This window comes from Limanda limanda, chromosome 4 (genome assembly GCF_963576545.1).
Source record: "Limanda limanda chromosome 4, fLimLim1.1, whole genome shotgun sequence".
Lineage (NCBI taxonomy): Eukaryota > Metazoa > Chordata > Actinopteri > Pleuronectiformes > Pleuronectidae > Limanda > Limanda limanda.
Genome location: NC_083639.1, coordinates 475,424 through 490,510, shown reverse-complemented (window position 1 = coordinate 490,510; position 15,087 = coordinate 475,424). Strand labels below are relative to the sequence as shown.

The window sequence follows — 15,087 nt, the reverse complement described above, 5'->3', positions numbered from 1 at the left end:
GTTTTAAGTCAAATGCTGGTTCACATGTCAGGGGCTTTTGAATTGGCAGGATTATTAACCAGGTGCATATGAAATCAAGTGTTTCCAGGAAATAAATATATGCATTCAACTGACTCTACTGACTAATATTCATTAAGTAAAACCCTACTATTTTCCCACTGGATTATAAGCATTATTTGTACCAATTTCTCTCTAGCTCTGTCCTACCGCTGGTACATCAATGAGTTTCCCAACTTCATCAAGAAAGAAAATAGCCGTTGGTTTGTGTCGCAGCTCACGGGGAACCTGTATGTGGCTAAAGCAGAGCCAAATGACACAGGGAACTACTTCTGCTTCACCACTATCAACATGGAAATCAGCACCAAGAGCACTTTCAGCAAAGCCAACCAGCTCACTGTGCTACCTGATGGTATGACATTGAGTGTGTAGCACAATCAATTCAACAACTTGTTATAAGTTAGGCTTGCTTGTGTAATTTATATTATTGTTTATAATCAGCCATACACAAAGTTAAGACATTTTATGATACAATTTGCTTTGATTTTGATTAATAGATTTTTATAGAAATATTTTATAGATTAGGAACCACTAGACCACTGTCAATAATCTATAATAATTAAGTGAAATTTATTCAAAATTTATCTCATTGATGAAGGTTGTCAGACCCTTTGCTGTTGCACTCAAATACTTGAGATGTGTCCTGAACTTGACTGAAGACTGAAGAAACTGAATTATACACTGTTCAAAAAGACACACAGTTTTATCAGGTTCCACAATTCCCTTTGCATGTCAAGTTGTTAGATCTAACAAACTCTGTTGACCTCTGCGATACAATTATATATTAGATCAGGGTGATGACATAAAAGCATATTTAAAACTTTGGTTGTTTCCAGGAACACAGTGGCCTCAATAATTGTGAAATGGAAGAAGTCCAAAACCGGCCATATTGAATAACCAGGCAAGAAAGACAGTTTAAGGCAAGTGACCAAAACATAATGGTCACTCAATAAGAGCTTCAGAAGTCTTCTGCAGAGATGTTCGAGTGACCAGATGGAAACCACTTTGAGTAAACGAACGCTGCTGCCTATTGTCATTTTAAGGAAACAGAGAGTAGAGGACAAAGATTCTCTTGTTTGTGAAGCATGCATGGGAGCAGCAACAAGCTATGAGGCACTTAACAAACAGGGAGACTGGTCAGAATTGAGGCAAGGATAATTGCAGACAAATACAGAGAGGTCGTGCTGTATGGGTCCACAATACCTTACATCATACAGTACAAAATGTACATATACTGTACATTAAAGTAGCAGTAGTAGTGGGCTACTTTATCCAGGTCTTAGATGAGAATACGATTTGAATAGAATTTATTGTATAACAATATTTACTTTTTTTTCAGCCAATTCCAGGAAGTCAGCTCCAAGCATTAAAGTGCGCTTCCCAGCAGAGACTTATGCTCTGGCAGGACACACCGCCCAATTAGAGTGCTTTGCCTATGGAAAGTAAGCTTCCAACTTGAAAATCTTTCAATGATGTGTCTGCAAACTATTCTCAGTTGTGCTTTGTTCAACTTTTGGTCCGTCAAACTTTTTAAATCATACTCAACTCTGTCTCATAACCGTTTTCTTTCTTTTGATTAACCAGCTCAGGTCCCTTTGCTGTTTATTTTCTAAAAAACATAATATTACTTTACATTACTTCAAATGTTCATATTACCTCTACTTTTTTAAACAGTCCAGTACCGAAACTGCGATGGAAGAAGGTGGACGGACTGATGCCCTCCAAGGCTGGCTCCTCTGCAGAGGGTCCCACCCTCATCCTGCCAGAGCTGTCCTTCGATGATGAGGGTGTTTACGAGTGTGAAGCCTACAACTCAGAAGGAAGTGATACATACCAGGGACGCATCAATGTGCAAGGTGAGGATGTGCTGTGGACATCTGTTTTTATTGAAGCTAAGAATTATTTTTATAAGGCTTTATGAGGTTTTTCCTCATTTCACTTAATTTACATGTCCAGATTTCCAAATCTCTCCTAACTTTTCTCCAACTCTCCAGCTCAGCCAGAGTGGTTGATGGTGATGAGTGACTCAGAGGTGGAGATCAGTTCAGAGCTGCATTGGAGTTGTGTTGCTGCTGGTAAACCACGACCCTCTATACACTGGCTACGCAATGGACAGCCTCTCAGCACACAGGTAACAAATGCAGACCAACAATTCCAATATTTACCATTTCTTAGTCCTCTCCATCATCTTCCTCCACATCCACTAATGTTCAGTTAACCAAATTGTATTATTAGGGCCCGAGCACCGAATGGTGAGAGGCCCTATTGAATCTGTAAGGATTATTCTTATTCTCTGCCAAATGAATTGGCTTTTTGAGGCCTTTAACATGCTTAACTTCTTACCAAACTTTGCAGGAAATTCAAAAGTCAGAGAAATTTACGTATTCTGGAGTAATTTGAAATGGGCGTGGCAAAATGGCTCAACAGCGCCACCTATACATAGCCCCCGAGTTCACTTTGACCGATCTTCACGAAAAATTGATACACAGGTGTATAATGTTCAGACGCACAAAAAAGTCTCAAGGAGCATTATGAAAAATGCCATTTTGGATTTAGTGGCCATTTTGGCCATATTCCACATTTTTACTTTGATGTACTTATCCCAGTGCTTTCATCAGATCAACTTAAAATTGAGATGAGTGTCATCACAACAAGATGGAGAAAAAAACTGACTTAAAAAATAGATTTTTCGTCACACCGTGTGACCGTGGCGTGGCGTCAAAGTTTGATTAAACGCCATCAAAACACGAGGTTCTGTATATCGGACATATTTGGTCCAATCGGGTCCAAACTAGACACATAAGACAAGAGTCGCGGCCTGATGATATCTACACAGAAATCATGACTTTAAATCACAGTGCCCCCTGGTGGCTACAGGAAATGTCTTGTTTTTTCCACTCTTACTCTTGGATTTATTCCTCCTCATCCACTGACCACAACCATGTCAAACTGTATCAAATGGGTCTCAAGACATTGATAATGAAGATATAATATTACTGTGACTTTTCGTCAGACGCCATATTAATGGCGTGGCATCAAAGTTCATCAACTCCCCGTGAAACACGAAATTGCTCTAACTTCCGTGTTCATGGTTCCATCTCCCTCAAACTACATGTGTGTATCAACAGCCCCCCCCTGAAGATATTCATATGGTTGTAAGGAATGGGCGTGGCAACATAACTGACTAGCGCCCCCTAAAGGGCAGCCCCGGCACCACGTTTGGCCGACATGTACAAAAATCGTTGGGGACATGTGTCTTTTCATTACAAACAAATAAGTCTCTTGGATATATATGCTAGACCAAACAGGAAGTCCGCCATTTTTAATTTAGTGGCCATTTTGACCATATTCACCATTTTTACTTTGACATACTTGTCCCAGGGCTTTCATCAGTTCAACTTTGAATTCAGATGAGTGTCATCACAACAAGATGGAGATTAAAACTGATTTAGGGATTGATTTTTCGTCACACCGTGTGACTGTGGCGTGGCGTCAAAGTTCATCAACTCTCCGTGAAACACGAAATTGCTGTAACTTCAGTGTTCATGGTTCTATCTCACTCAAACTACATGTGTGTATCAACAGCCCCCCCCCCCCCCCCCGAAGATCTTCATATGGTTTTAAGGCCGTGTGACTGTGGCGTTAAAGTTTTATTAAACGTCAAAACACGAGGTTCTGTATCTCGGACATATATTGTCCAATCAAGTCCAAACTAGACATGTAAGACAAGAGTCCCGGCCTGATGACATCTACACAGAAATTATGACTTGAAATCACAGTGCCCCCTGGTGGCTACAGGAAGTGAAGCGTTTATCCTTGCCGCAGAGCGCAAAACGCATGCAACGCTGATACGTGCGCATGGTCATCGATCGCTCTCTCCCCCTACCGCAACAGGCGTCAACGTGCAGGTGCTCGGGCCCGCAAGTGCTACAACGTAGCCCTAGTTGTCTAATGTTTTTGTCATTATCATTGCCATTTAACATGAAACTTCCACTCAGAGCAAATGCATTTATTTTATATAAGGTGATTAATTAAACCCAGAACAGGTAAGAAAGTATAGGAAAATGATTACATGAAAATAAACAAGAGATCATATGCACAATCAGAATCAGAACAAAAATAGTTTTTTCTTTTCTGTCTCTGGGGTAAAACTGTGATCTGCTTAAATGTCTCAGTGGTTTCTCAGTGCTTGCTAGTGGTTGGTTCAAAGGATTCTTGTATAAGACGACAAAATTACGACTCCACCATAATTTTTATTGACCATAAATATGTTTAGATATTATCATTATCATTATTATTATTAATAATAATATAAGTATTGTTATTATTATTATTATTATTATTGCATCTGTGAGTAACAGCTGGAAGGATAATGAGACAAGGTAACTTTTTAGCAGGCTTAATACAACGAACAATATTGTGTTTTTTCTTGACTTATTAAACATTTACTGGGTGTACATATACCGTGTAAATATGCTTCATTTTACATGTCAGACATCCTTTCACTTCACCCAACTCCCTTAATTTGCTTTTGTCTTTTCCAACTCCGACATAACCTCTCCTGTTAACCCCCACAGGACAGAGTGGAGGTGAATGGAGCTCGTCTCAAGATTAGTAACCTGGCCCTGGAGGATTCTGGAATGTACCAGTGTGTGGCTGAAAACAAGCATGGCACCATCTACTCCACTGCTGAGCTCAGAGTCCAGGGTAGGAGGAGGCTCAATAGTGCCACTTTTCATTTTCTGGGATTGAATCAATGTATGGAATATAGTTCTCTTCTTAAATAACAACATGCTGCATATTTTAAACTGTTTCATTTCAAGATTTTTTTCAATATCCATGCCATCCAGTGACACATTCAATGAAAACCTCCTGTTATGCCTAGTAAAAATATGATCGATTAGATCTTGTATATGAGTTAAGTGAAGGCAAGCATTTGTAGTTTTCAAATTATGGTTTTCTTTCTCATCATTTATTTATTGTGTGTTTTCTTTTCCTGTGATATTTAATATCTCCATTACTCTTAGGTACAAGGTCATAAAGTTATATGCATTTTCTGTCATGCAAATGTGTTGGAGTAGTTAAGGCATTTTACAACATCTAAAAGTAAAACTATCTTGCTTGCCTTTTAGGGATTTCGTAGGAGAGTTTTTTCCATTTTCTTTCTGTATTTATGCAAATACAAGTCACATTTTATGACACTCTCTGCTCAAATGAACAACATTCTGTCTTTCAATAACATATTTCCTCCATCTTCCTTAAATGGATAGTTCAACTAAAATTCACTTATTATCTACTCACCACTATGCCAATGGAGGGGTTGGTGAAGTGTTTTGAGTCCATATTCCTAGTTGTCTTTTAGGCTTAAAACACGGTGTAAAAGGCGCTGTTACGAGTCAAATATGAATGTTGGGGCTTGTGGACACTTGGATGTCACCACACGAGCAGTATGGTTGCATGTTGTGTATTTTTTCTGTTGTTTTTACTTCGTCTGAAGAAGAGGTCACTTTGGCTGAAACACTGTTTACCACTGAGACTCCTAGCAGGTAATGGGTTAATTAAAAAATTCAGGTGAACTATCCCTTTAAGCTAACTCCTTACCGTCCTCTGTCTGTCTTCCTTTTTGTGTCTCTTCCATCAATCTTCTCCTTTCAACTCCCTGTGCTGTGCTGCTCTCGAACTTTATTCATCCAGTTCAGGCCCCAGACTTCAGATTGAATCCAGTACGAAGGCTTATTCCAGCAGCCAGAGGAGGACAGGTGATGATTGAGTGTCGCCCTCGAGCTGCCCCAAAGCCTAGTCTGTTCTGGAGCCGTGGCACAGAGCTACTCACCAACAGCAGCAGGTAGTACAGTAACTGGGTCACTGACTATGTGATCATAGAAAGAAATATTCATTCTATTGACCTTATTCTAAATTAGACATTATTTCAATTATGATGTTTACATCAGTTGCTAATAGAATATTCTATTCATATTCCCGGTTCTATATTACAGAGCATAGTCTCATTATGACTCATGTCAACGTTATGTCCTACAACTGGTTAAGACTCGGAATCATGCATTGTCAAGCAGATGGTTACGGTGTCGGATCATGTTTCCGGATCGCTCCGGTCACTTTTACACAGAGTCCTGACATTTTGTCTGCCTCAGTATAACACGAGACTAGACATGCACAAAATTTTGACAACTCTTTGCTCATAATGTTGCATAGACATGATGGTTGACTGTACAGTCACTCTCATGGTTTTTTCCCACATAAAAACAACCTTTGTGGAGTTATACCCTTGGAATTGAGCTGTGTCCAGGTAAGACAGATGTCAAATTTTACAAAACAGAAAATCATAACAAATTATCTCAGGGTACTTTGTATATAAAGCAGCTTTGGTGCAACTTGGACACATCATCGGTGATGAACCGAGGCTCATGGAGAATTCTACAAGGGCCAGAAGTGTTCAACGTTCAACTTCAAACAACAGCCAAAAATAATTTACTTCAAAGAAAAATCAAATGTCCTGTAGTATCAAGAGAGAAAAAATGCAAAAATTAAACTGCATTAAAAACTGAAAATGCGTCAAAGCATTGTTTGCTGCTCCGTGAACAGTCAAGGACCAGAAGGGTTCAACGTTTATTGAAAACTTATTGAAAGAACCTTAGTGCATATATTGATCCGGGAACTAACAAGGCCTACAGAGTATTGCAGATAAAACAACATTAATGATAAAATAAATGAAATAAAAATAGTTAATAATACATAAGTAAATATAAAAGTAATAAGAAAAACGTATGGCTCTATCTGCATTATTTACAGAGTAATTTCAAGTGAAAACATTTTCTAAAGGCAAACAACAGCCAAAAATAATTTACTTCAAAGAAAAATCAAATGTCCTGTAGTATCAAGAGAAAAAAATGCAAAAATGAAACTGCATTAAAAACTGAAAATGCGTCAAAGCATTGTTTGCTGCTCCGTGAGCAGTCAAGGACCAGAAAGGTTCAACGTTTATTGAGAACTTATTGAAAGAACCTTAGTGCATATATTGAACCTGGAACTAACAACAGGCTTAAGTCCACTCCACGGATGAAAATTGACAGCTGGGCAGTATCAGAAGTGTCGGTGCTCTCATCCGCAAGGGAGTATGCGATGAAATCTTTTCCCTTTCCCACAAGCTGTTGTTGGAGATTGGCAGCCAGGTGACGCACACGGTCAGCAACGGTGTTTCGGCTTAGGCTCACGTTTAAAAATGCTTGCCTTTTTTCTGGGCACACGGCGTCGCAAACTTTCATCATGCAGTTTTTGACAAATTCCCCCTTGGTAAGCCGGGCTGATTTTAAAACCTCTGCTGCCACAATAAAACTGGCCTTAACAGCAGCCTCGCTTTGTGATTTGGCTTCAGTGAACATAGCCTGCTGTGACATCCGACTTCTACTCCTCTACCTTCTGTAGCCTCTGTGTCGTGTCCAGATGTTTGTATCGGTCTTGGTGCTTCGTTTAATGGTGTCTTCTCATGATGTGTTCTTTCATTACAGCCACACCGTCGCCGCACAGAAGACACACAGCTTTGCCCTTTACACCCACAAACATATACTGTGCCTCCCACCTGTCTTGAAAACTCCTGTTTTCAAATTCCACCTTTCGTTTAGCCATTTTTTGGGGAGAGGGATTGCTTTCGCGGGCCCGAGATTGACGTGCCGACACACGGGCAGTGCCTTGTGGGATTTGTCATTCACCCTTGACCCGCCCATTCATCAGCCAATGAGAGCCTGCCATCCCACACAATCCCCCAGCTATTTGTCTAGAACTGTCACGTGCCCCATCCCGACCTGTTCACTGACCCTTAGGAATTCTCAATACTTATTTGTATTGAGAACTTGCAAATAGGGCTGCAACTAACGACTATTCTGATAGTCGATTAGTCACCGATTATTGAAACGATTAATCGACTAATCGGATTATGAATGACACAAATTCTCAATTGCTCTTATTTAGCAAACAGCTTTTAAATTTAGCTTGAGGTTGTTCGAGGCATGTGATGACTGAAAATAAAGGCAATAAAAATTGATACTTCATTCAAAAAAAATGTCTTTTAATAAACTTTGTTGCATATAAGGGTACTGCTGACACAAAAGCAAAGACAAATCAAGTTTTTGTCCATTTAAAACCAAGGACAGGCAAAGTGCTAATAAAACAAATAAATTAAAAATCAAGTATTCATTTTTCCTGTTAACAAAAATGACAGGGAAAGTAACAGCAATAAAAACATCAACAAACTAAACTACAGTCTTCTTCTGACTAAATAATTGTGATTAAAAAAAGACGTTTGTCAGGCAATAGGATAACATAACGCTTTTAAACTCGTTAATAAAAAGTTTAAACCATATTATTGTAATGGATGCTAGAATCCTGCGCGCAGGTATATACGTGTATATATAACATCTGACAGAGGCGAGTCTGCATCGTCTCCGTTACGAAGTCACACGTGACTCCTCCTCCTCAAGTGCGCGTGTCCTGCTTACATGGAGAGCAGGTCCGCTGCAACAGATACTGCAGGTAGTTTTTTTCGGGCTGTTACGGGTGAAGTTCTCCGGAACTTTTTACTTTCTGGTGCGCGATGCTGCTGCAGCGGAGGCCGCCATCGGACCGTGTTTTGACGCTATTGCACATGCGCAAGTTTCAGAAATAGGAAGGGAGCGAGATGGCTCACTCCTCAGGTGCTTGCATCAGCACCTCCGGTAAAACGACGTTTAGTTCCGCTGCGCGGCACGAAAAACATGTGCTATGACGTAACCAACGAATCATCGACTAGTAAATTCGTCGGCGACTATTCCTGTCATCGATTTTTGTCGACAACGTCGACTAATCGTTGCACCCCTACTTGCAAAACACTGCCGGCGGGCCAGCTCTAATAGTAAATAGATTTTATCATGCGGGCCAAAGATAATTCATTAGATAGATAGATAGATAGATAGATAGATAGATAGATAGATAGATAGATAGATAGATAGATAGATAGATAGATAGATAGATAGATAGATAGATAGATAGATAGATAGATAGATAGATAGATAGATAGATAGATAGATAGATAGATAGATAGATAGATAGATTACTTTATTCATCCCCAAAGGGAAATTAAGTCGTCATAGCAGCTGGTATATTTTAATACAATAAAATACAATACAATAGAATGAAATAAAAAATATTGAGGTAGAAAGAATAAAAACAGAAACACAAGATAAATAGGTGGATAAGGTGCAGTGGCAAGATGATGGTAATAGTACTGATGATATGATGGTAATGTTATTGTTAGACAGTATATAAAAATAGTACAGTATATATATATAGTATATAACATAATATATATTTATATATGATAGTAATTATACCAATATAATAGCAGTATATAGTAATAATGGCAGACACAATATATAATAATAATAGTAAATATAATAATAATAACATCTACACATGTATATATATGTGTATATAGACTTATATATACAAAGAATATACAGAGAGTATGATATAATATATGATATATAGTAGAGGTATAAATATAAGTATTTGACTATACAATAGATAATATAATATACTATGAGTGTAAGAATATGTAGACAGCGTGTGCAAGAGACAATATTATTGTATAAAATGATATATAATATCAATATGGTTTATATTAACACATATCACATATGATGTGAAGTAAGTGTATATGGAGCGGACTGTTGTACAGGGTACACAGTGCAAGGAGACAGGTATATTTAGTGCAGTTCTGTTATGGTGGCTCTGACAGAGGTAGATGAGTTGTACAGTCTTATTGCGGTTGGGAGGAACGATTTCCTGTATCGTTCCTTAGAGCAGCGGGGTTGAATGAGTCTGTGGCTGAAGCTGCTCCTTAGCTTGTCCAGTGTTTTGTGGAGGGGGTGAGAGGGATTGTCCATGATTGCCAGCAGTTTTGCCAGCATCCTGTCCTCCACCACCTCCTCCAGAGTGACAAGCTTAGAGCCAACCACAGACTCTGCCTTCCTGATGAGTTTTTTCAGTCTGTTGGCGTCCTTTGCCTTGATGCCCGCACCCCAGGACACCACAGCAAAGAAGATGGTGCTCGCCACAACAGACGTATAGAACATTGAAGGACCTGAGCCTCCTCAGGAAGAAAAGCCGGCTCAGGCCCTTCTTGTAGATGGCCTGTGTGTTGGTGGACCAGTCCAGTTTATTGTCCAGTGTGACACCCAGGTACCTGTATGCAGATACCACCTCCACATCCGTCCCACCGATGCAGACAGGAGAGGGCAGGGGCTTGTTCCTCCTGAAGTCCACCACCATCTCCCTCGTCTTCGCCACGTTGAGCTGCATGCAGTTCTCCCCACACCACTTCACAAAGCGGTCAACCAGGTCCCTGTACTCAGCCTCCCTCCCGCCCTCAACACACCCCACAATGGCCGTGTCATCAGAGAACTTCTGCAGATGACACGACTCAGTGCAGTGCTTAAAGTCAGCAGTGTATGTGGTGAAGAGGAAGGGGGACAGTACAGTTCCCTGGGGGGCCCCAATGTTACTGATCAGACGATCAGACACACAGTTCTGTAATCTCACAAACTGCGGTCTGCCCGTCAGATAGTCATCGACCTAAGTGATGAGGGGAGCACTCACCTGCATGCCCTCCAGTTTGGCCATCAGCAGTCTGGCCTGGATGGTGTTGAAGGCGCTGGAGAAGTCGAAGAACATGATCCAGACTGAGGTGTTGGGACTGTCCAGGGAGGAATAAGCCTTCTGCAGCAGGTAGATGATTGCATCATCAACCCCAACATGGGGCTGATATGCAAACTGCAGGGGGTCTTGATGGGCACACCAGCGGTCTGAGGTGTGCCAGGACCAGTCTTTCCATGACCTTCATGATGTGAGAGGTCAGTGCCACCGGCCTGTAGTCCTCCAGTGCAGCAGGACATCCTTTTTTGGGCACTGGGACCAGGCAGGATGTTTTCCAGAGCACTGGCACTCTCTGAATGTGTAGGCTCAGTTTGAAGAGGTGCTGGAGAACTCCACAGAACTGGCTTGAACATGCCTTCAGCACACGAGGGCTGATGCGGTCCGGTCCCGCAGCTTTCCTCTGTTTGAGCCTCTCCAGCTCTCTCCTCACCTGATTGGCTGTGATGTGGAGTCCAGACTGGGGGGTGGGGGATGTCAACGGTGGGTTTGAGGGTGGAGGTGATGAGGATGGTGGTTGGGGGCTGTGGGTGATGTGAGGATGTCCTGGGGGTGGGAGGTGTGAAAAGGTCTGTGGTGAAAGCCAGCGGGGGAGTGGGGGGAGGTGGTGACGGGGCAGGGGGTGATGGGGGGAGGTGGGGGGTTGTTGCTCGGAGAAGCAGAGGAGGCAGTGGAGGGTTGAGTTTGACACATGTGGCATAGAGTATATCTGCAAAACATTGCTGGATATGATAAGGCTGTGTCCGACTGATAATATTGTGTAGTTTAAATATGACACAGCACAAACTTTTATATATACAGTATCTATGTGTATATATGGTTATATATTCTGTGTGCGTGAATGATTGTGTTGTATTGATGTGCACGTCTGCATGTCATTTTTATGTCATTGTTCACTATGTTGTGAAACACCCTTAAATGTGTCTGTATTATTCTTGTCTTGTAGTCTTCCTGTTATCATCACTCTTAAGTCTCTCTCTGTTTGCTCCTCACTGTATGACGCAGAGAGTGACAAGGTCACATACTAATCTAACTCTACCCTTTGTGTCGGTTGTTCTGAGATGATTTAGTCAACATCCCTAAATGGACATACAGCATTAAATCCTAACTTTAATGATTTACTTATTTTATCATCTCCAAAGGATGGGTTTCAAATTGTGGTGTGTCTTGTCTTGGTCACTCCAGGTATAGAGCTCAGTCTTGAAACTTTGACGCATCCCCAGAATTAACTTTAGGAATCACTATTCAAGAATAAAACTAATAATAAACAGTAAATAAACATCATTTTCCTTATAGTATAGTTTTGAGATGAGCAGATGATAATTATTTCAGCAGGTAAATGGTAGAGCAACCTGTTGAACCTGTTTCTGAAAATCAGCACATCAGCTTGATTAAGTTGCTGGGAAGGGTAAATTAATCTCTAGCATTAACCATGTTAAAGTTGAGTAGAATTAATGAGCTGTAGAATACAGCTTGAATGGATGTACATCTAAATGCAGGGGTATATTGCAAAGTGAGCGTCATAACATTACTTGGACACTGCTCTGTCGCATGAAGGTAAATCATACAGGTGTACGAAGGGTAGACATAATAGCAGGAGATATAAATACTCACTTTTTGTCTCTTTGAATTGCAAAGTATTCATGTTTTTTCATGAATACTGATTATATTATGTCACAGTTTGGGAATTTGTATTTGTTTGCATTACCTGACAGTTACTGTGTATTATATTTTGTCCATCCACAAGCATGCACTAAGTGGGTTGCAGTACCGTAATCAGCTAACTACAGATGTTCTTCACTGTTTGTGTGTTCTCAGAGTCACAGTAACTTCAGATGGAATCTTGTGGATCCACAACATCAGCAGAGCAGATGAAGGGAAATACACCTGTTTCGCCGAAAACTATCTAGGCAAAGCCAACAGCACTGGTCACCTGTCTGTCAGAGGTACACACACACAGTCTGGCACAAAAATTGGAACCAGATAACAATTAAAATCCCTAGTATACACCTGCTGTTTCTGATATGTCATGCATCAAACGTCACATGAGCTGATTTTCTATGGAATGTTTCAACTCTGGTAGCTGGAATAGCTAGAATAAGGCTGACAATTAACTAATTGTCAGCATTATTTTTCTAAACTAGTGCCTGCAATGTAATATTTTATAGGAACATAGTTACTGTTACAAAGGAACAATTAGATATTTGTCAAGAGTAAGGTCCATGCCACTCAATCAATCAATCAAATTTTATTTGTATAGCCAATATTCACAAATCACAATTTGTCTCATAGGGCTTTAACATGGTGTGACATCCTTGTCCTTAACCCTCAACAAGAGTAAAGAAAAACTACTAAAAACCCTTTTAACAGGGTAAAAAGATAGTAGAAACCTCAGAGAGCCACATATGAGGGAAACCTCTCCCAGGAGGGGCAGATGTGCAATAGATGTCAAGTGTAGAGGGGAGAACATCATCAGGATAAAGGTTTTAGCAGCATTGATAAGGGTAAACATTTTGAAGGATAACTGAGGGTCAATGAATTGATGGATTATTGTCAGTAATGGTCAAGTATCTGAGGAGAAATACTCGTATCAAGTAGTCCTGCTGCAATCATAGTCTATGGTCAGCAGCCAGCAAGATCATGATCCACCATCAATATCGGATGCCACTATAGTCCACATAGTGGACAGGGAAGGGGTCAAGTCAGTAATATGTTTTGATGAGATATGAATTACTTTGATGTGATAATGATTTGAGAAGAGAAAGGAGAAGCTGGAAAGAAAAGCTCCGTGTGTCATGTGTCCCCCAACCTTCTAGACCTATAGCAGCATAACTAAGAGCAGGTCTAAGACAAGCCTGGACCAGCTCTAACTATAAGCTTTATCAAAAAGGAAGGTTTTAAGCCTACTCTTAAACGTACTGTGATGGAAATTTGGAAATACAAGAGGCTGGTATCATATATTCTGAGCAGCCGAGATGTCCATGATGGTGAAGTTGAAGGAAGGATTCCGTGGACCCAGAACTAGCTTGTATAGTTAAAGTTTATTTACAAAGAAGTTCACAGATCAGGAGGGGCATCTTGATACCCGGAGACGTTCCCACACTGCAAAAAAGGCCACTCCAAAAATAAGCCCAAAAAAATTAATTCAAGTTATTTTTTGCATAATAAGCCAAAAAAATCTGCCAATGGAACAAGTCATAATTCGCTTGGTAAGATTTCTTGAAATAAGACTTTATGTGATCCTGAAATTAGCTGGGAAAACTCATTTTTAGCTATATTTTACTAGTATTGTGATGTTTTGTGTCTCATAATAAGCTTGTGATGCTCAAAAATAGTATTTTCCCCTCAAAAGTAGCATCTTTTTTTTGTCAACCTGCTTGTTTCACGCGATTTTAACTAATTTTTAGTTTTATAATTGTGACACTGTTCTAGATTTAAGTCCACCACCTACTTGAAATAATATTAGAAACTGGCATTTTGAGACAAAATGTCTTGAAGTTAGTATTCCTGACTCTTATTAGGCAGTGCTCTTTTGCCATAATAAGCCGTAATTTACCATCCTGTCATCATCTCAAGTGGTATTTAACTTAATGTAAGCTCTACAAAATCAATACTGTTCTAGATTCAAGACATTAACTACTTCTTATAAGACAGAAAAAATGAAAACTAGTCTTGCATTTAACCAGCTTTTTTTGTATTTAAACAGCAAAAAGTCCCAGAGGACTGCATAAACGGGAAACAGCTTCATTTTTAACACGTAACACACAATACACATACAAAATCTGTGCTTTGCACAGGCACACTCAAAGCATATTAACACACAAGTTATTCTTAAAACAAAAGCTTTATATTTTAACATTCAAATAAAAGGTTCTGGGCTTACAATGAACAACTCAATATTAACTGAAAAGTAAAAATAAATTTAATTCCGACCAAGAATCAACAGCAATGACATGGACTGTAGTACCCTTGGAGGGAGAGAGGAAGTGCTATCCTACACCATATCTGACCACTGGTTTTTAACACATAACACAGACATCCTTCTGTCAGGATAATGCATTTTGGTCATTTGGAACCTAGGCTAGAGGGTTGTTTACAAACACATAACTTTACAAAGCAAAATTCTGACAAAAGTTACAGTACTGAGAAAGCTCCATCTGACAGTGCTGTTTTTAACTATCCCCAATGCATTTACCGTTTACATACGCCTAGCCTTCCAAAAGAACTAAAAACCAAGGCTACTCTTGCTTGGTTATCATTAGGGTGATAAAACCTGCTACAATGTAATGGACCCATTTTTGTACATACTGTGACATAGCCAAGACA

At 40.0% G+C, this 15,087-nt stretch overlaps 1 protein-coding gene across 1 annotated transcript in view; it reads left to right on the top strand.

Annotated features, from left to right (window-relative positions):
- cntn2 (contactin 2) overlaps nt 1-15,087 on the top strand; it is a 72,171-nt gene that overhangs the window by 25,747 nt on the left and 31,337 nt on the right. The window contains exons 6-12 of the mRNA XM_061070418.1: nt 197-409; nt 1,397-1,499; nt 1,732-1,913; nt 2,052-2,188; nt 4,635-4,764; nt 5,752-5,902; nt 12,580-12,707. Coding sequence (XP_060926401.1) covers nt 197-409; nt 1,397-1,499; nt 1,732-1,913; nt 2,052-2,188; nt 4,635-4,764; nt 5,752-5,902; nt 12,580-12,707 — 1,044 coding nt within the window. The remainder of the gene's footprint in view (nt 1-196; nt 410-1,396; nt 1,500-1,731; nt 1,914-2,051; nt 2,189-4,634; nt 4,765-5,751; nt 5,903-12,579; nt 12,708-15,087) is intronic.